A 20,339-nucleotide genomic window follows, 5' to 3' on the forward strand; every position below is an offset into this window, starting at 1 on the left:
TCCACAACCAGGTGGCAAAAGGTAAGAAATAAAGGCATCAGTTGAACTCGGTTGCAATTCAATTAGCTTTTTGCTCTAAATGTTTGCCAGCTAAATAGTACATTGATAAAGGATAGTGCATCTTCAATGCTGAATGGTCGATTGATGACAAAAATAATACTGGTACTTATTCTGATCCTATGAAACAAAAGACTGGTCCACATTCCTGTTGGAATTTAATTCCCAATTCTGAAGAAAATTACATTCATAACAGAATGACACTGACAGGATTAACAGTATAAATCTTTATTTATTAACTTCTACAGAGAAACATTTTCTTTTAGAAAAACAGTTTAGAAACATTTTTCATAGTACTGAACAGATCCGTACAAAATAAAGCTAACTATGAATTAATGTTCAAAACAGTAGCTCTTTCACAGTAAAAAGGGAGGCACTATTTTAGCGTTGTGGTCTGTTACTTCCTGCCTTCAGTTGATCATTTGTTGTTGCCCAGGTAACATGTTGAGGTCAATGGTATAAAGCCTCAGGTCCTCTTTCATATTATGCCCGGTCTCCATCATCTCATATCTGCACCAGGTCCATTGGTGTAATAAATTAATGAATAAATAGGGCTTTGTGGGCTGGGGGCAGAGGTCAGTGTTCCAGAGAGGGTGTGGCACTTGGAGCCCTCTCCCTAGTCCTACACCTGACTGATGAGCTCTGACTCGTCACCCACAAACCACTGCACCGGGGTCCCATCCGCTGCCCTMTGGAGGACCCGTCTCTGGGGAGCCTGCAGGCAGAATAACAAAAACAGGAAACATTTATTTCAATGTCTGGTTTGTCAAGTCTACCAAGTCAGTACGAACAGAGTTATACTTTTAAATATCACTAGTAACAAAATTATTGGAAGGTCACAGTATGGAAAGAAGGCAACAAAGTAGATCCGTGCCTACAAGCACAAAGATGTTTCTGCTTGTGGTTCCCTGCAACCCTTCTGGGCCAGGAGTGACAGCAGAGACCGTGCCCTCAGCTGCTATATTACTCAGTTCTCACAACACAAGGAAGTTGGAGACACAAATGTGATGTTAAAGGAAGTACAGTACATAGCACGGTGTGGTATAACTTCACCATTTAGAGCTCCATAATGAGAAGGTCATAAACGTTCAAACCAAATCAAAACCTAATTTGAGTTCAGCCATTATGTTTTTAGCAGCTGATCCACAACAAGGGTGTGGTGTTTTTCTCTACAGTGAACCACACTGTGACTCAGCGTGACATTGCGTGATTTACTTTCTGTGATCAGAACCTCCCCTCGAATATAGAATGGTCACCACTACTGAGAAATATTCAACCCAAAAGCTACTGAGAAATATTAGATCCACTACTGTACTACAGCTGCCAATGCTTTTCGAACCCCATGCGATATAAATCCTCGCCGAAGAGTAAAGACAGTAAAACGATACAGGAATGTGGCACCTGGGTTTTACACTTACGCAAGACCTTTCCCATGCCTTGCCCCCTGGAGAGAAAAAAAAACTCAGGATACCAATTGCCTCTCATATTATAACCATTTCAATGTCTCAAGATCACATTGACTCACCACTTGCCTCCATAGATTTTCTTAAACTGTATCAGCTCAAAAGATGACAAATAATTGTAGTTAATATAAGTGGCAGTTCTTTATCAGGCATTTTGAGGTTAATTTTCGATTGATAAAGTATGTAACGAAATAGGCTTCGTCCTGAAGCGAAACTCAGGGTCATTCACAGCGTTTTATGACGCACAGTGTGCGAGTTATCTGTGAGGCTGACAAAACAGCAGTAAGGAGGCCATGGGGCGGGACTGGAAAACGGGGCGGGACTGGAAAACAGTGTGTGTCCCAAATGGCTCTCTATTCGCTATATAGTGTACAATTTTTTACCCGGGCCCATAGTGCTCTGGCCAAAAGTTGTGCACTATGTAGGGAATAGGGTGCCATTTGGGATGTAAACAAAGTGTATCATAGTTTCTCTCTCTCAGTGCAATTTAGTGAGCGTGAATATTGCCCTTGGACAATGGGACCAGAAAAAAACGATATTGTGTGAACAGTGGTTCCTGAACAATTCAAAACAACCATTGGAAGTCATAAAACGTGCTGAGACAAGTATCATTGAACAGTTGCGTTTTGTACAATGACTCCTTTTGTCATAGTGTGCTTACTCGTTCATGGAGGTAATACTTGTTTGTGTGTCAGGTGTGATTGCCAAACTCACACAGTTCTGTAGAACACAAAGTAAGTTGGCTTGTAAAGACTGTATTTAGATACGGCACAAACATTTTAAAGAATCCTGTTGATTCCATGGAACTTGCAGACAGGCCTGGACACAGCACCTCAGTAATATCATCTTAACTGATTAGAAATTCCCTTCTCTTGTTAAAGCCTGCTGGCACTGCCTTAACCAGCAGCATACCACCCTGCATCCCACTGCTGGCAAGCTTCTGAAGCTAAGCAGGGTTGGTCCATGGATAGGAGACCAGATACTGCTGGAAGTGGTGTTGGAGGGCCAGTAGGAGGCACCCTTTCCTCTGGTCTAAATATCCCAGGGCAATGATTGGGGACGTGGCCCTGTGTAGGGTGCCATCTTTCGGATAGAATGTTAAACGGGTGTCCTGACTCTCTGTTGTCACTAAAGAGCCCATGGGACCCTGGTGTCCTGGCTAAATTACCAATCTGACCAACATCCCCAGCTTCTAATTGGCTCATTCTTCCCTGTAACTATTCCCCAGGTTGTTGCTGTAAATGAGAATGTGTTCTCTGTCAACTTACGTGGTAAAATAAGGATAAATTAAAAAATATATACTCCAGTGATATTCATTATTAGGGTGGTGCTGACAGTAATTCCACAAAGGCAATAACTTAAGATTGGGCAACTACATTGTAATCATGTAGTGAGTGAAGTGGTGTCATGGCTGTTTACCTGTTCAGGATACTTGTGGTGGTGGGAGAGCGGTGACTCGCGGCCAGGTACGTTCCTCACCCTAATCGCAGTCTGTCGGTCGAGGGAGTGAGGTCTGAACTGGTTGCGCTGGTGCCATGACTTGAGCTCCTCGTTTACCACCTGCCGGGGGAAGCCTCTGGAGGGGTGGTGGGGGTACTCTCTGAGCGAGGGGGCGCGGGACAGTCTGACGTGGGGGGGAAGGGACGTGAGAGCCCGCTGGGGGTGCACAGGGGCCTCCTCATACCAGTGCTCATATCGGCTGGAGTGACAGGGGGGCGGAGGGCCATGATACAGCCTGGCCATGTCCATCTCTGAAGGGTAGACCATCCCGTGGTCATAGTAACCCCTGTGGAAGCTGGGGGTGGACTGGTGCTGGTAATTTTGGTAGAAGCCGGGGCCTGGGGAGTAGGCCATTGGTCCATGATTATCGTTGGGGCTGGACTGGTACCTATAGGTGGGCTGACACTGCCATGGCAGGTCACAGGGCATCTCACGACACAGGGAGCTAGTGTAGGATGGGGCAGAGTGTTCAGAGTTACTGTCCGCAGTCTCAGAGCTGGAGTGGTAAATGGGGTTTCTGTAGCTTCCCCTCTGGATGGGGGACTCGCCTGGAGACGTTACCACATAATCTGTCAGTAGCCTCCTGGGAACACGGGTACGACCCCGGTCGTTATCCAGGTTCAACGGAAGTTCACTGTTGGGAAGCCTGTAAAATATCACATAGAAGCATTACAAACTAGGCCAAAACCGTACAAAATGAAAATCATTTGTAAGATAAGGTGAGACAGTTTCAAGATTTAAGCAGTGTGGGGACAGTGTGGATGAAATATACAATGGTGGTGCTGTGTGACTGTGATATGTGGTTGTCTTACCTACCTTATTTGAATGAACTGACTAAGTTGCTCTATAAGAGGGTCTGCTAAAATACCAAAATGTAAATATAAAAAAATGTGCTGACCTGAGAGAAAACTGACGGCGAAGGTGCATCTCTGGGGTGGAGGGGGCGCTGTTTGACTGGATTGGGCACAGTCTGAGATGGGAGAACTGCAGGGGCAGAGCAGTGTCTTCATAACAGGCTTCCACTGGAGGCAACACAGGGGTCACGGCTGGACTACTGCAGAAAGGTAACATGGACAGGAAGGAGAGGTTAATGACTAAACCCTGAAGATGTTATCATTCAGATGGAAAACAGGCCATGAAGGGGCCAAATAAGTGCATGTGCTTTCCATGCTTAAACCTGTTCCATGTGCCCTTATCTCAGTCTATTTGCGCTGCCACTCAAAGACAAGTTGTGACTGAATCAGAATGGTCCAGAGTAATATCCTCCCCGAAATAACAAGGAACACCTTAATGCAAACTTTAGCAAAACCACTTCAAAAGGAACTCATTTTTGAAATATCAAATGGAGTTTAAGTTGCAGAGAAGTGCTGCCAAAGCATATTTTGTATACACTGAGGATACAAAACATTAAGAACACAAACTTTTCCATGACAGACTGACCAGGTGAAAGCTATGATCCCTTATTGATGTCACTTGTTAAATCCACTTCAACCAGTGTAGTTGAAGGGGAGGAGACAGGTTAGAGAATAATTTTTAAAGCCTCGAGACAATTTAGACATGGATTGTGTATGTGCGCTATTCAGAGGGTGAATGGACAAGACAAAAGATTTAAGCGCCTTTGAATGGGGTACGGTAGTAGCTGCCAGGTGCACCGGTTTGTCAAAAACTGCAACGCTGCTGGGTTTTTCACGTGCAACAGTTTCCCATGTGTATGAAGAAGGGTCCACCATCCAAAGGACATCCAGCCAACTCGACAACTATGGGAAGCATTGACGTCAACATGGGCCAGCATCCCTGTGGAACGCTTTCGACACATTGTAGAGTCCCTGCCCCGACGAAATGGGGGGGGGGGGGGGGCAACTCAATATTAGGAAGGTGTTCCTAATGTTTGGTATACTCTGTATTTGAGTTCAACTATGAAGCTTAGAGCACTACCAATGCATTAATTAAAAAAGTCAAGGAAATCTTACATGAGGCTACATAATGGCTTGTGTATAAGAGAGGTTTCACCAACCCGTGAGGCTTCCAGTATGGCTATTCTTGGGCTTTCCTGTACAATAAATTCAAGGGTAGCGTTAATATAAAAGTACAGGAGGCACGCTGGGTTCTCCCTTGGCCTTTACCTTGACTTGCTGCTACACGAGTGTGACTTGTTTTTGGTCTTCTGGTAAGGCTGGTCCAGACTGGACTCAGTCCAAGGGGAGTGCTCGATGGGAGGGGGCTCCAATTCCAGGTTAGTGTTGAAGCTGGACTGTAACTCCTCCAGGGTTGGAGTAGTATGGGTTGGCTGGTGGGGGCTAGGCCCAGGGAGGTGTGAGGGGTCTGGGGGGGTCTGGGGAGGGTCTGCTGGTCCTCCTGGGTGAGGGGCCTCCACGGATGGTTGAGATGACTGACTGATCAGCTCTTCTGGAGAAAAATATTAATAATGAATTTAAGACAGTACTCTGGTGCTATTGTCAGAGCATATTATCTATACAACTTTCACATAAGTAATTTTTGCTTAGTAACTCTCTAACCTTCATCGAGCAGTGCCGAATCAGACAGAGAGCTATCATCAGAAGTGCCCTGATCTGGAAACAAAAGCAAAGCAAACAACCATATTAATCCACGGGAATGGCACTGGAATTACATTCCCCTCAGATCAGAGAGGAGAGATGTTAATGTTGTTTTATTAGTCGGCCAGTAGATTGTCACTCACCTCTCCGTGTGCTGATGCAGCCTGGCCGTGGTGAAGACCGCCCGTGCTGTAGGCGCAGCTGAAATGCTGTCTCCTGCAGTTGTTTGACTTTCTTCTCCTCACGCTTGCACTGCTGTAACCGGCTTCTCTTCACCGCCTTGCTGAGGTGTTCCTCATGGCACAGTCTTCGGGCCGCTTTGTATATCTGCAGCTGAAGAGATAACTCAGCTTCCACAGAGTTCAGCTCTGAGTCCTACAAGAAGCAACAATAGGACGTTGGGCAGAAGTGAGTGGCTGAACATCAAATATCTCTTCCTGGCTCTTACAATGACAGAAGCCTGACTAATGACGATTGGTGTCAAGGAAGGTAGGGCGATGGGTTGAATTGAGAAATGTAATTTTTCCCTAAGGGGAACCACAGGAGTGGCCTTCAGTATTAAGTACACCTGTGTGTGGGGCTTTTACAACCACTGTTAAAGGGAGAGTCAGTGTAAATGACAATAGTGTCCATGTCCAACCCCTGTCAGGCTCTTTACCGCTGTTCCCTGTGGGATGCTCTGCTCGTCTAGTTTGAAGGCCGCTCCGATGCGTTGGCGAATTTGAGGTGGCTTCTCCCCAGGCAACACTGGGTAATCTGCAGACAGCCGACCAGTTAGCTCCTATATGACATGGAAAGAAGGCACCAGATTTCAGTAAAATGTGTTGATTCATATTATTTTAATGCAACACAACAAATCATGTTGTACTCCAACGGTATAAGGACAGTGACATGTTTTGTTGTTTTGGCTCTGGATTCCAGCACTTAGGCATTGTATCATTTTAAATCCAGTGAGGTTAAAGTGCAGACTGTCAGCTTTAAATTTGAGGGTATTGTCATCCATATCAGGTAAACTGTTTAGAAATTACAGCACTTTTTGTACCCAGTCCCCCYATTTTAGGGGACCAAAACTATTGGGACAAATTCACGTGTATTTATTAAAGTAGTCAAAAGTTTAGAATTTGGTCACATATTCCTAGCACAAAATAATTATGTCAAGCTTGTGAGTGTACAAACTTGTTGGATGCATTTGCTGTTTGTTTTGGTTGTGTTTCAGATTATTTTGTGCCCAAAATAAATTAAATGGTAAATAATGTATTGGGTCATTTTGCAGTCACTTTTATTGTAAATAAGAATGTTTCTAAAGACTTCTATATTCATGTGGATGCTACCATGATTAAGGATCGTCCTGAATGAATCATGAATAATGATGAGTGAGAAAGTTAGACGCACAAATATCATAACCCCCCAAAAATGCTAACATCCCCTGTTATTGTAAAGGTGAGAGGTCTTGGGAATATGATTTTAGAGCGTATGTAACTTTCTCACTCATCATTATTCACAATTTATTCAGGACTATCCGTAATCATGGTAGCATCCACATTAATGTAGACGTGTTTAAAAACATATTCTATTCTTATTTACAATAAATGTGACTCCAAAATGACAATACATTATTTACCATTCATTTCTATTGGGCACAAAATTATCTAAAACACAACCAAAACAAACAAGCTTGATGTAATCCGTGCTGTAATTTCTAAATGGTTCACCAGATATGGATGAAAATACACTCAAATTATAGCCGACAGTCTGCACTTTAACCGCATAGTCCTTGTTCTGGAGTACAGAGCCAAAACAAGAAAAATGGTCACTATCCCAATACTTTGAGCCCACTCAGTTGGAAAATAAATTATGAGAGGACAACTATTACTTCAGAGGTAATATGTCCCCATTCCCTTCAAATCAACCAGGTTGATGAACCCTCATCGAGTTCATTTTGAAATATTGTAAAAAATCTTTGCTTCCCAAATGACACTTTAGATCGTTCTCAAGTGTCAGTTACGCAATGCTGCCTTTCCATAGAATCCTACTCTTTCACAACACATTCTCAGGGCCTCACCTGCCCAGTGAATGCAGCCAAACTGGCCTGCCCTCTAGCTAAACCTACACTCAACCTGAACGTACGAGAGTGCATATTATTTATTTAAATTTGGGAACAGACATAACACACCCCCTGTGTTTGTTTTGAGTTAATCTACATAAAAGGTGTATATCCCCACCAGACAATAGTGTTGTTCATGATCTCAGTCGCTGTTGTGTTCCTGAGAGCAGGAAGAGGAGTTATCAGAGTCTCCATCTAGGCAGCACACCTCGACAGGACAAGTCCCAACAGGAGAGCCACGCCCAATTGTCAACAGAAAAGAATGATCAGACCTGGGCGGCGTCTCAAACAGCACCCTATTACCTACATAGGTCTCTGGTCAAAGGTAGTGCACTATATAGGGAATAGGGTGTCATTTGGTACACCCACTCAATGTATCCCTCAACAGCAGCTGAACAGGGGACTGGCTCCCCCATAGTTCGTAACGATGACGGATGGCACAGTGACATTCTTAGGGCTGAATTCGTTTCAGAGACAGATATGGGAGAGAATCTAGTGTGGTATAATAGGGACACTTAAGGTCCATTGGCTGCCTCTCACTTAAAATCCCAACAAATCAGCCTGACTGAAAGGGAAGGGAACAGTTGTGTTCTCATTGGTCAGGAGCACCAAACCAAATAATCTTTTCAGCTCAGACTAGGCAGCCTTTATTGGCTAAGTAGGTTGATTGCCAGGCAATTATTGATTAACATCTCGAAAGAATAAAAAAAAACACACACACTGTTCTAGCTGGTATCACTTTCGTTTATAAAGCTTATGTATGAGCCTCTCTGCCTTTGTCAGATCTTGATTAACATCACTCCTCCATCTATTCTACTATGAAACGAACCCCCCCGTCTAAATAATGTGTAACTGTTGACATTTTTTATTGAACCTTTATTTAACTAGGCAAGTCAGTTAAGAACAAATTCTTATTTACAATGACAGCCTACCAGGGAACAGTGAGTTAACTGCCTTGTTCAGGGGCAGAACGACAGATCTTTACCTTGTCAGCTCGGGGATTCGATCTAGCAACCTTTCGTTACTGGCCCAACACTCTAACCACTACACWACCTGCTGCCCCATCACAGTCATAGTATCACTTATGGGGAAATCCACACTGATATTATGGTGAAAACGATCTGAACCCTGATGGAGTGGAGAGTGTATGTGCTATATCCAGGGGTACTCACAGCCTCTCGGATGCAGAGTTTCTTCAGCTCCAGTAGGCAGAGCTCTAGCCGGTCCTCCAGTGACTGATGCTTGAGCTTGACGGCCCGGGTATGAGTGATAACGTCCTTCATAATCGTGAAAGGACTATCAGGGCCTTGGACACACAGACAAAGAGGCTACTGTAAGGTCTCAGGGTTGAAAACAGCAAGGCTATAGATAGCTGGACACAATCTTTTGGCACGTTTACAATTGGTAATGCTTGCTTGTCAATTTCATATGGCTGCAGCTGTATCCCACAGATAACCCAACTGGTTGGAGAGAATAAACTGTGTCCAAATCGAGAAAAGGTGGCAATACAAATGCAAACAAAAATGTTGCTCCAATCCTGACCTGTTTCTGCCCACTCGTGAGCAGCAACGAGGAAGATAATGAGCCAAGATGACACCTACAGTAGACAAGACAAGGTTCTTTTGAGAGATAATGAGTGTCTGTACTTGTACTGTTGGGCAATTCCACGGTAACAGAGTGACACTGAGACTCAGATTTTTCACTTTAAAATGTACGTCAAACAAAAACCAATGATTGGAAAGTTAAAACTATACAACTCTATGCAGAATGACTAAAATTCCCACTGAAAATTGTAAGTAAATACATTTTGTTACATTTTCTGTGGAAACTTAAAAATATTCTTTGTGCATAGAATTTTATGGTTTGTTTAATTTTGCAATCATTGGTTTATGTTTGACATACATTTTAAAAGTCTCACTCTGCTACCATGAAATTGCCCTGTTTTATTGATTTATACTGAAACTGTCATGAAAGTGTGATAGGATCAACCTGTGAGTGAAACCAAGGCGATTAACAATATGTGGTTGCTCTACTACTGGAATAGTTAGGCGTCTCTCCAGCACTGCCGGTGACTACTGACAACTGGAATAGTTAGGCATCTCTCTGCCTGCCGGGACTACTGACAACTGGAATAGTTAGGCGTCTCTCTGCCACTGCCGGTGACTACTGACAACTGGAATAGTTAGGCGTCTCTCTGCCACTGCCGGTGACTACTGACAACTGGAATAGTTAGGCGTCTCTCCAGCACTGCCGGTGACTACTGGAATAGTTAGGCGTCTCTCTGCACTGCCGGTGACTACTGACAACTGGAATAGTTAGGCGTCTCTCTGCCACTGCCGGTGACTACTGACAACTGAATAGTTAGGCGTCTCTTCTGCCGGTGACTACTGACAACTGGAATAGTTAGGCGTCTCTCTGCCGGTGACTACTGACAACTGGATAGTTAGGTCTCTCCAGCACTGCCGGTGACTACTGACAACTGAATAGTTAGGCGTCTCTCCAGCACTGCCGGTGACTACTGACAACTGGAATAGTTTAGGCGTCTCTCCAGCACTGCCGGTGACTACTGAACACTGGAATAGTTAGGCGTCTCCTCCAGCACTGCCGGTGACTACTGACAACTGGAATAGTTAGGCGTCTCTCCAGCATGCCGGTGACTACTGACAACTGGAATAGTTAGGCATCTCTCCAGCACTGCCGGTGACTACTGACAACTGGAATAGTTAGGCGTCTCTCTGCCACTGCCGGTGACTACTGACAACTGAATAGTTAGGCATCTCTCTGCACTGCGTGACTACTGACAACTGGAATAGTTAGGCATCTCTCCAGCACTGCCGGTGACTACTGACAACTGGAATAGTTAGGCATCTCTCCAGCACTGCCGGTGACTACTGACAACTGGTTGCATCCCAAATGGCCCCCTACTCCCTACATAGTGCACTACTTTTGACCACAGCCCTAAGGGTACCTCTAAAGTAGTGCACTATATAGTGAGTAGAATGCCATTTGGGACATCCCTGAGTTCATTTACAGGGCTACTAATGACTCCAGGCCAGTTGCATTGTGTGTCACATACTTTCAGAGATTATCAACTCAATCCCTGCAGGCACTGACAGACAGCAGAGAAAGCCAACGGAGGTGTGACTGGGAAACAAAGAGGTCACACAGTAACTGCACCGGAACGGCAACCATGCAGGAGAAAATAAACAGTAGAAAACATGCCAACAATAAAATGTATTCTGTCTGTATGTATAATCTCCCATTGTGGGAAGCAGACAGTGTGTGACTAAATGACATGTGGTGAAGAAAGTCACCAGCAATAGCTCAGCTACTGGTTTAAAGAAATTATTGGTAGTGGCCACTGCATTCTCTTAGAAATGGAGCACAAAATAATAAATAATAGGATTATAAACCACTTTTGAATAGTGTGGCTTGCTTGCTTACTACTTCGTTATAACTGGAACACAAATAGATTTCTAGGCCACAACCCATGGCATATCAAGTTTGAAAGAATGTTGACTAATGTCTCACTACAGGCATCCCATTATAGTGAATAACTGTTAGTGTCATCCAAGTTCAAAGGTATTTGGTAGCTTGATGCTTACCAGAGTGGAGAATGATGCCACTGTCTGTGTCACTGATCTCTTCTTTGCCCTCCATGTATGTGGGTCAGGTGGTATTCATAGGTGGGGGGGGAGCAGGGGAAAGTCCATTTTCACAATGCCCTGCAGAAATACACATTTATGTTCATCTTCAACGATACAATATACTTTATTGTCCATCTGCATGAAAATTATTTTTAAAGTCAGCATGCAAATAGAACACTTCTATACAGTCTCATTACACTACAGAGAGTGATTCCATTTAATAGTACTAAATTGTTGCTTTTCAGCACAATTAGAATATCTAATTTTAGACATAGTTAATGGGATCCATCCACCATTGAGAGATTAGACTTCTAACAAACCACTTAACCCTTCAACCATGAAAGTCACAGGGGTAAAACCAAATTCCCAGAGACTTTTCTCAGGAAACAATGGTGCTTAAAAGGGCCACTCTTCCCATTACTTTGAGCCATTCCCTCCTGTTATGTCCTGTCAGCACAGCCTCACCAGGGTTCAAACCAGAGTGGATTCCCACTGTGACCATCTAACTCACAGGTTGTGTCCTGAATGGCACCCTATAGCCTATATAGTGCACTACTTTTGACCAGGGCCCATGGGGCTCTAGTAGTGCACTATATAAGGAGTAGGGGGCCATTTGGGACACTAACCCACACTGTTCTTCATCAGGTGAATGTTTTGCCTGCAGCTAATTAGCTGGCTACTTTAGGGAGAGGTTGAGGAATGCCTGAACACAGGAGAGGAAACAACAATTAGTCTTATTCTTTTATAGGCCTATCTTAATTAAAGACTACCAACAAAATACAGACTTAAAGAGTCTGGAATAATATCTCAATGTCCTCCAGAAATATGAATTATCAAGTAATACAATTCAAATTAATTAACTGATTCTATTTGACTCTGTGCCAATTTAATCTTGCTCCTACTCCAAATTGTCTGTTGTGTTCTCAAAGAAATATTGGAACCTACATGCACATGTGGAACTTCTGCAGTGAGAAGATTTTTTGGTCACAGGATGCAAGGTCTGTGCCAAGCATAGTAGGTGTTGCTATTCCCCGTCTCCCCAGTACTTTTTTGCTTCGATTTTTGTTTTGTTTTGTTGAACAATGACGCTTCACTAAGTCTTACAGTACCCAGGAATGAGTATTGTTGTCCGGACTGACTGCGGCAAAAGAACGCTGGTGACCAGATGTAAGCCTCCACATAAGCTCAGCATTACTCAATAGCTACAAAACCTCCTTGACATCCTTTCACTAGAGCTCTCCATGGCTTGTGTGAACAGCGCCAAGGAAAGGACATTAGATAGATTCAGTAGAGCAGTCGAAAAAGGTCAAAAGCTTATTTTGAGTTAATGTAATCATGTTTAAATTCATCAACTGTATTTTGAATATCTGTATTGAATATTGATGTATGCAGGCTGACTTTATTCAAGTGTCCCTTGTTCCTCTAAACAACTGTAGAAACATTAGATGAGTTATCCATTATGTTTTGTTTAAAGCATTGATAGTGCCTTCAGAAAGTATTCACACCCCTTGACTTTTTTCCACATTCTGTTGTTACAGCCTAAATTTATAATTGATTAAATTGAGATTTTGTGTCACTGGCCTACACACAATACCCCATAATGTCAAAGTGGAATTATGTTTTTAGACATTTTACAAATTAATTAAAAATGAAAAGCTGAAATGTCTTTAGTCAATAAGTATTCAACCCCTTTGTTATGGCAAGCCTAAATAAGTTCAGGAGTAAAAATGTGCTTAATAAGTTACATAATAAGCTGCATGGTCACTGTGTGCAATAATAGTGTTTAACATGATTTTTGAATGACAGCCTCATCTCTGTACCCCAGTCATACAATTATCTGTATGGTCCCTCAGTCAAGTGGTGAATTTCAAACACAGATTCAACCACAAAAAACAGGGAGGTTTTCCAATGCCTCACAAAGGGCACCTATTTGTAGATGTGTCAAAATAAAAAAAGCAGACATTGAATATCCCTTTGAGCATGGTGAAGTTATTAATTACACTTTGGATGGTGTATCAATACACAGTCACTACAAAGATACAGGCATCCTTCCTAACTCAGTTGCCGGAGTGGAAGGAGGCCAATGGTGACTTTAAAACAGTTACAGAGTTTAATGGCTGTGATAGGAGAAAACTGATGATAGATCAACAACATTGCAGTTACTCCACAATACTAACCTAAATGACAGAGTGAAAAGGAGGAAGCTTGTACAGAATAAAAATATACCAAAACATGCATCATGCCTGCAATAAGACACTAAAGTAAAACTGCAAAAAAAAAAAGGTCTGTCTGCCCAATATAAAGGATCAAACCTGGCGGAGGAATAAAAATAGCTTAAATAGGAAAGTATACCAGTTTAATTTGAGGACCAGGATGTTGACAGCTGTGCCATACAGATAGCCAATCCTCAGTAAAAAACACGACAGCCCACTTGGAGTTTGCCAAAAGGCACCTAAAGGACGCAGACCATGAGAAACAAGATTCTCTGGTCTGATGAAACCAAGATTTAATTATTTGGCCTGAATGCCAAGCGTCACGCCTAGGGGAAACCTGGTACGATCACTACGGCGAAGCATGGTGGTGGCAGCCTCATGCTGTGGGGATGTTTTTCAGTGGCAGGGACTGGGAGACTAGTCAGGATCGAGGCAAAGATGAACGGTGCAAAGTACAGAGAGATCCTTGATGAACACCTGCTCCAGAGCGCTCAGGACCTCAGACTGGGGCAAAGGTTCACCTTCCAACGGGACAATGATCCTAAGCACACAGCCAAGACAATGCAAGAGTGGCTTTTGATAAGTCTCTGAATGTCCTTCAGTGGCCCAGCCAGAGCCCGGACTGGAGAGACCTGAAAATAGCTGTGCAGCGACACTCTCCATCCAACATGACAGAGCTTGAGAGGATCTGCAGAGAAGAATGGGAGAAACTACCCAAATACAGGTTTGCCAAGCGTGTACACCCAAGAAGATGCAAGGCTGTAATCGCTGCCAAAGATGTTCAAACAAAGTACTGAGTAAAGGGGCTGAATACTTACGTAAATGTGATATCAATTCTGTATTTTTTATACATTCACAAAACCTTCCTAAAAACTTGTTTTTGCTTTGTCCTTATGGGTAGATTATGTGTAGATTGATGAGAAAAAAAACTATTGAATCCATTTTAGAATAAGGCTGTAACATAACAAAATGTGAAAAAAGTCAAGGGGTCTGAATACTTTCCAAATGGACTGTATGCAAGGAAATGAGGCTTGATTGTTGTTCAGTGACCGAATATCCCAAACTATCCAACTTGCAGTGGCAAATATAAAGAATAAATTAATTGCACTACAAATAAAGATGAAAATGGAACATTCTCTGGTATTGTCTTACCGGTAATCTATGTACTGAAAAAGGTTGTTCAAAGTGATACAATTGAGTGTCAATAGAGATAGCTCTAAATTCAGTCAAATTTCAATCAATCAACTTCACAGACAGACAGCCTAAACCCCCAATGAGCAAAGAAATGCAGAGGCTGGGAATAAACTCCCTAAAAGGCAGGAACCTAGGAAGAAACCTAAAGGAACCAGGCTCCAAGGGGTGGCCAGTCCTCTACTGGCTGTACTGGTAGAGATTCAGGAGTACATGTGGCCATTTAGGCCAGATTCAGTCTGTCCACTGAGTTTCTCCAACCAAATGTTAATTTGGTTGACCATGTCCTTGAAGCCAAGTCAGCCGATTTGGTTCCCTCAGATAGAGGCCAGTTGGTGGAATGACATGATCCTGGTGACATTACCTTGATCATTACCACTATTGCTGCGTTCAAGACAACTGGGAAGTCCAGCTTTTACTGGGAAAAATCGTTTTGCATGGTCATCCAACTTGGAATTCTAAGTCGAGAACTCGTCCTCTTTCTAGAGCGCTGACATTCCGACCTGAAGATCACTGACGTCATGATTTGACCTCTTTTTTTCAGGGTTCAAATGCCGTGTTCAAAATAACTGGGAACTAATGAAAAATATTAGGTCAAATCATTGATCTTCAGATCAGAGCTCTAGAAAGAGGCCCGAGTTCCCGAGTTGGAATTGCCCAGTTGTTTTGAACGCACTGAAGTCGTTGATTTCCGAGTTCCCAGGTGTTTGAACGTGGCACCAGTCGTATTGACTAGTATGACACATACGTCTTGCTATACAGTCTAGGGAGCTTCCTGTGATTGTCGAGCTGTTTGTGAAACTTCCACGTCATTAAGACTGCAATCTCAGTTCAGGCAATGATTGACAGAGAGAAAAAAGCAGGGCTTTAATTGGCTGATGCAACTGTGTGCTGAAGGCTTATTTACAACAATGCGTTTATTGTCCCGAAACTGCTTGAATCCAAATGCAATACACTTTTAGCGCATGAGGCATGTGCGAAAATATTATAATGGAATTCAATTTAAATCTCATATCTATAGTATGCAAGGCACGTTAGGTTTTGTGGAAACGCTACCACGATAATTATAATTAGGGAATTCTTAATATACAACATGGAAGAAACTTTGTTATAATAAAACTCATGACGCGTGGGAACAGAGGCATCATTTATTACCCGAGACTGAATGGGCTATTCATGAGTAAAATACTAGAACCTCCGTAATATTTATGAAGCCAAATGATAAAGTATACAAGACTAAAGACAAAGCCTAAACATTTCAACGAAATACTGACGTAGACTTTAATCAGGAAACGATTGATTCCGCGCATATCAAGTGTCCATCATCTCCCCAGGTCGCTTGCGTGAAGCGTAAAGACTGTATAACAATTGAGACAATAGTCCCCCGTCACTTTCAAGAAACTGTTTAATCTAACATGTCTACACGACCTCCCACACACTTCCAATAGCCATGGTTACGGAGTCAACTTAACATCTTCGTTTTAGTTTTCATTAAAAGGGCATTACGCACCAAACGCTCTCTTTTCAATCCCAACGAGGTTCTCCTAGTAAAGGATAGAGGACAGGGAATTCCAGCAGAATGAAGGACAATCAACCCAGTTTTTTTTTTAATCATGTAACGTAACCTAAGTATTTCGACTGTACAAAAAGAGTTAAACTATCTGATAATTTCAACTGAACACCTCGGAAAGCATTTTGCGTAAAGTTAAAGCGCATTAAAAGGGCATGCACTTACATTTTCATCAATCTGGTTCAAAAGTCGACTCTTGAAAACTGCCTACTATTCTCGTATTCCCCACTATTCTCGTATTCCCCACTTGAATGGAAGTGATTGAAAGGCGAACTGCCTTGATTTGAAGTAAGGTAGAAGAAGGACGAGTCACACTCAAAAGGGGAGTGGTCCGCAGAGGTGGGACCAAGTCACTATTTTTTGAGTCAAAAGGTTCAAGTCCAGTCCCAAGTAGAACGGGTCGAGACTCGAGTCAAGACTAAGTCGTGCATTCTAAGAGCAAGTAAAGTCGAGTCCAGTCACAAGTTCAAGTCAAATATCAATTAAAACAAAAAAWATATATATATAGACAATGACTTGTTCAACTACAAATCTGTCTATTTACTGAGGCTAGCAGGCAGCCCTTTTCATTATTTTGTCTGTACATTTTATGTAATAATTAATTTTAACAAATTCCAAATGTAACATTCATCAGTAAATKATCAATTTGTACCGAAGCCACTCCAGAGTTGTCTTGACTGTGTGCTTAGGGTCGTTGTCCTGTTGGAAGGTGAAATGTCACCACAGTCTGAGGTCCTGAGAGCTCTGGAGCAGGTTTTCATCAAGAATCTCTCTGTACTTAGCTCTGTTCATCTTTCCCCTCGATCCTGACTAGTCTCGCAGTCCCTGCCGCTGAAAAATAACCCCACAGCATGACGCTGCCACCACCATGCTTCACCTTAGGGATGGTATTAGCCAGGTGTTGAGCGGTGCCTGGTTTCCTCCAAGCGTGATGCTTGGCATTCTTGCCAAACAGTTCAATCTTGGTTTCATCAGACCAGAGAATCTTGTTTAGAGTCTGAGAGTCTTTAGGTGCCGTTTGACAAACTCCAAGCGTGCTGTCATGTGCCTTTTTTTTTTACTGAGGATTGGCTTCCGTCTGGCCACTCTACCATAAAGACCTGATTGGTGGAGTGCTGCAGAGATGGTTTTCTTTCTGGAAGGTTCTCCAGTCTCCACAGAGGAACTCTGGAGCTCTGTCAGTGACCATYGGATTCTTGGTCACCTCCCTGACCAAGGCCCTTCTCTCCCCTGATTGCTCAGAGGCCACTGTGTTCTTGGGGAACTTCAATGCTGCAGACATTTTTTGGTACCCTTCCCCAGATCTGTGCCTCAACACAATCACAATTCCTTTGACCTCATGGCTTGGTTTTTGCTCTGACATACACTGTCAACTGTGGGACTTTTATATAGGACAGGTGTGTGCCTTTCCCAATCCTGTCTAATCAATTGAATTTACCACAGGTGGACTCCAATCAAGTTGTAGAAACATCTCAAGGATGATCAATGGAAACAAGATGCACCAGGGCTCAATTTCAAGTCTCATAGCAAAGGGTCTGAATACTTATGTAAATAATGTATTTTTATTTTTAATAAATGTACATCTTTTTCTAAACCTGTTTTCTATTTGTCAATACCGGGTATTGTGTGTCGATTGATGAGCATTTTTATTTACTTATTTAGGCTTACAAAATGTTTGACAAATGGCACAATCACTTATGTTTTATCAAGCTACATAGTTTTGAGGATAGGCATGACAGAAATAGAGTAGGATTTCATCTTTGAATCATCTTTGAAAGATTACATCTTTATGTTTTATAGACAAACTGAAGCGCGGAGATCAGAAGTTAAGTGCATGCATAGAAATGGAGTCAACTAGTTCTTCTGGCCAAGGCCAAGAGATGATATCAACTGGTATGCGGATTACCAGATTGTGCATCTGATGCCAAAGCCGCTGCCGCTGAACAAAATATCAGCTCAGATTGACCACAGTATCTGGAAGTACTTTGTTAGATTACTTGTTAGATTTGTGTGTATTAGGTAGTTGTTGTGAATTGTTAGATTATTTGTTAAATATTACTGCACTGTTGGAACTCAAAGCACAAGCATTTCACTACACTCGCATTAACATCTGCTAACGACGTGTATGTGACCAATATCATTTGATTTGATTTGATTTACTAGGAGGAGCACCTGAACGTGTGAAAGTGGCAGATGCGAACTGGCTACCAGAGAAGAAGCCGTCAGAGGCTAGAAAGCAATGGAGACTTGGAGATAACAGATGGATGTGACACAATAACACGGCAAAGACAAACATATGGACAAACTTTTCTAAAGACAAACACATCTCAAGTAAAAGTGAAGCTAGTATGGGAATTTATTAGTACGGGAAAAGTTAGTACAGGAAATAGGCCTATTCCATGAACATGTTTTACTACATATAAAATGTTTGTATCAATGCTTTTGGGCAAACTTAGTCTTAGTTTACATTCAATGTTGTGTTTCTATAGTTCCAATAGACATGTTTTATGTTTGTACGACAATGTTGTGTTAGGAAATACATTTTAGTCAATAGGGTTCATCTTTTGGTCTTAATCTTTGACCAGTAACCTCCATTTTATTCTTCATATGAAATCAACACGTTATAAAGTTATTTGTAATAAAAAATAAATATTACTAAATAAGTCAAATTTGTATGGAATAATCCTATGTCATTCGTTTCACATTGTGTCACAGGTGTTGGTGTCCTGGCATCAGAGTTTCCCATTTTCATAGAATCTTTATTTGTATCTACCCAACTGCTGCTGCATTCATTAGTATGCATTTTAAGAATATGATAATCACATTTTGATGACTCAACCTCAATTATTTCTGATTTTACAAGAAAATCCAAGTGGTAGAAATATAAAAATGTCGAAAAATAGAACTTTATTTTTTATAGAACTTTAAAATTACTAATCAAAAAATGTCTTAATATTAGTATTAACATTTTATGTCTGATTATATATGAACATTTAATTGTGAAATTAGATTCAGGAAAGCCTGAATTGTCATCTAAAATATAGATAACACCAGTGACAAAAAGGCAGCACTTGCATTAAAATACATTAAGCTTGCATTTATGTTGATTGATAATGGTATGGGTTAACTATCTAAGTTTTGGTAAAAAAAATGTGGATCTTCAAAATCTACAATTTCCGTAGAATCATCTTTACATACTGTACACTGTATACTGTACATGAGTGTTTCATTAGTTTAGCTCAATTACTGACTGAGTAGGCACATTGTTATTAATGTTTTTGTTGTTATTGCATTTCAGGTGGATAGGGAGTAAGATCACTAGAAAGGACCATGCTGACAGACCAGGAAGAAAGCTGTTGTTGCACAGCAGAGGAATTACAGTCAATGCTTATGAACTGAATATTGTGTGTGAATTGCCTATTTATATCATTGGCACTAACAAAAAGGTTTGATTGTTCAGCAACATGAGCTGTACATGCCAACACTGCTTTGGTGATGAAAGGTATGTCACAGAGGTGACTATGTAGAAGCTACCCGCATACATTGCATTATATGCCCAGAAACTAATTCACCTTGTACGTGTTTCACCCAGACAAATATAAGGTGCGCACCTCTTTGCCCCTGGTAAGTCTTTCCCCTGTTGATCACAGGAGTAATTCATGCACTCGTCACTGATTGGGACCTGGGGGTTGCTTGCACCTGTTCTTTATTTAAGGCCAACGTCAGAAGCAGCACACCATCGATGTGAGCAGTGTGGCAGCAGAGCCAGAGCAACTGAGGAAAACGCGTGCTTTTACTGGAGCAGACCGGGACCAGTGTTGAAATGGAGAGAGAAGCCCTTTATGGGAATTGGGATGGTAAATGCTTCACCCTTCCCAAATCTAAGTACCTCTCCATACCCATTTCCAACATTTCACCTGCTAGCAATGCCTGCCCACGTTCTCTACTGCTTTGTGAGCTATGCACTCAATGCCAATCTGCCTACTGTGAACAAGAAAGAAGGCCTTTTGGGATACTGGGAGGGGGAAGCACGTTCACC

The 20,339-nt window shown here is 42.2% G+C and overlaps 1 protein-coding gene across 2 annotated transcripts; it reads right to left on the reverse strand.

Moving 5' to 3' along the window:
- Positions 1-269: 269 nt before the first annotated feature.
- Positions 270-16,572, reverse strand: LOC111970229 (innate immunity activator protein). Of its 2 annotated transcripts, none has more exons than XM_023996849.2 (10): positions 16,466-16,572; positions 11,285-11,404; positions 8,852-8,985; positions 6,234-6,356; positions 5,719-5,950; positions 5,537-5,590; positions 5,144-5,423; positions 3,919-4,074; positions 2,940-3,666; positions 270-772 (listed from the first exon to the last, which is right to left on the reverse strand). In XM_023996849.2, the coding sequence occupies exons 2-10, from the start codon at positions 11,337-11,339 to the stop codon at positions 680-682; spliced, it is 1,854 nt and encodes a 617-aa protein (XP_023852617.1). In that variant the 5' UTR covers positions 11,340-11,404; positions 16,466-16,572; the 3' UTR covers positions 270-679. The 2 variants fall into 2 exon arrangements, with proteins under 2 accessions (XP_023852617.1, XP_023852616.1); XM_023996848.2 differs by having other exon boundaries at positions 5,144-5,426.
- Between the last annotated feature and the right edge of the window lie 3,767 nt (positions 16,573-20,339).

The sequence above is a fragment of the Salvelinus sp. IW2-2015 genome, linkage group LG11 (assembly GCF_002910315.2).
Source record: "Salvelinus sp. IW2-2015 linkage group LG11, ASM291031v2, whole genome shotgun sequence".
Taxonomy (NCBI): Eukaryota; Metazoa; Chordata; class Actinopteri; order Salmoniformes; family Salmonidae; genus Salvelinus; species Salvelinus sp. IW2-2015.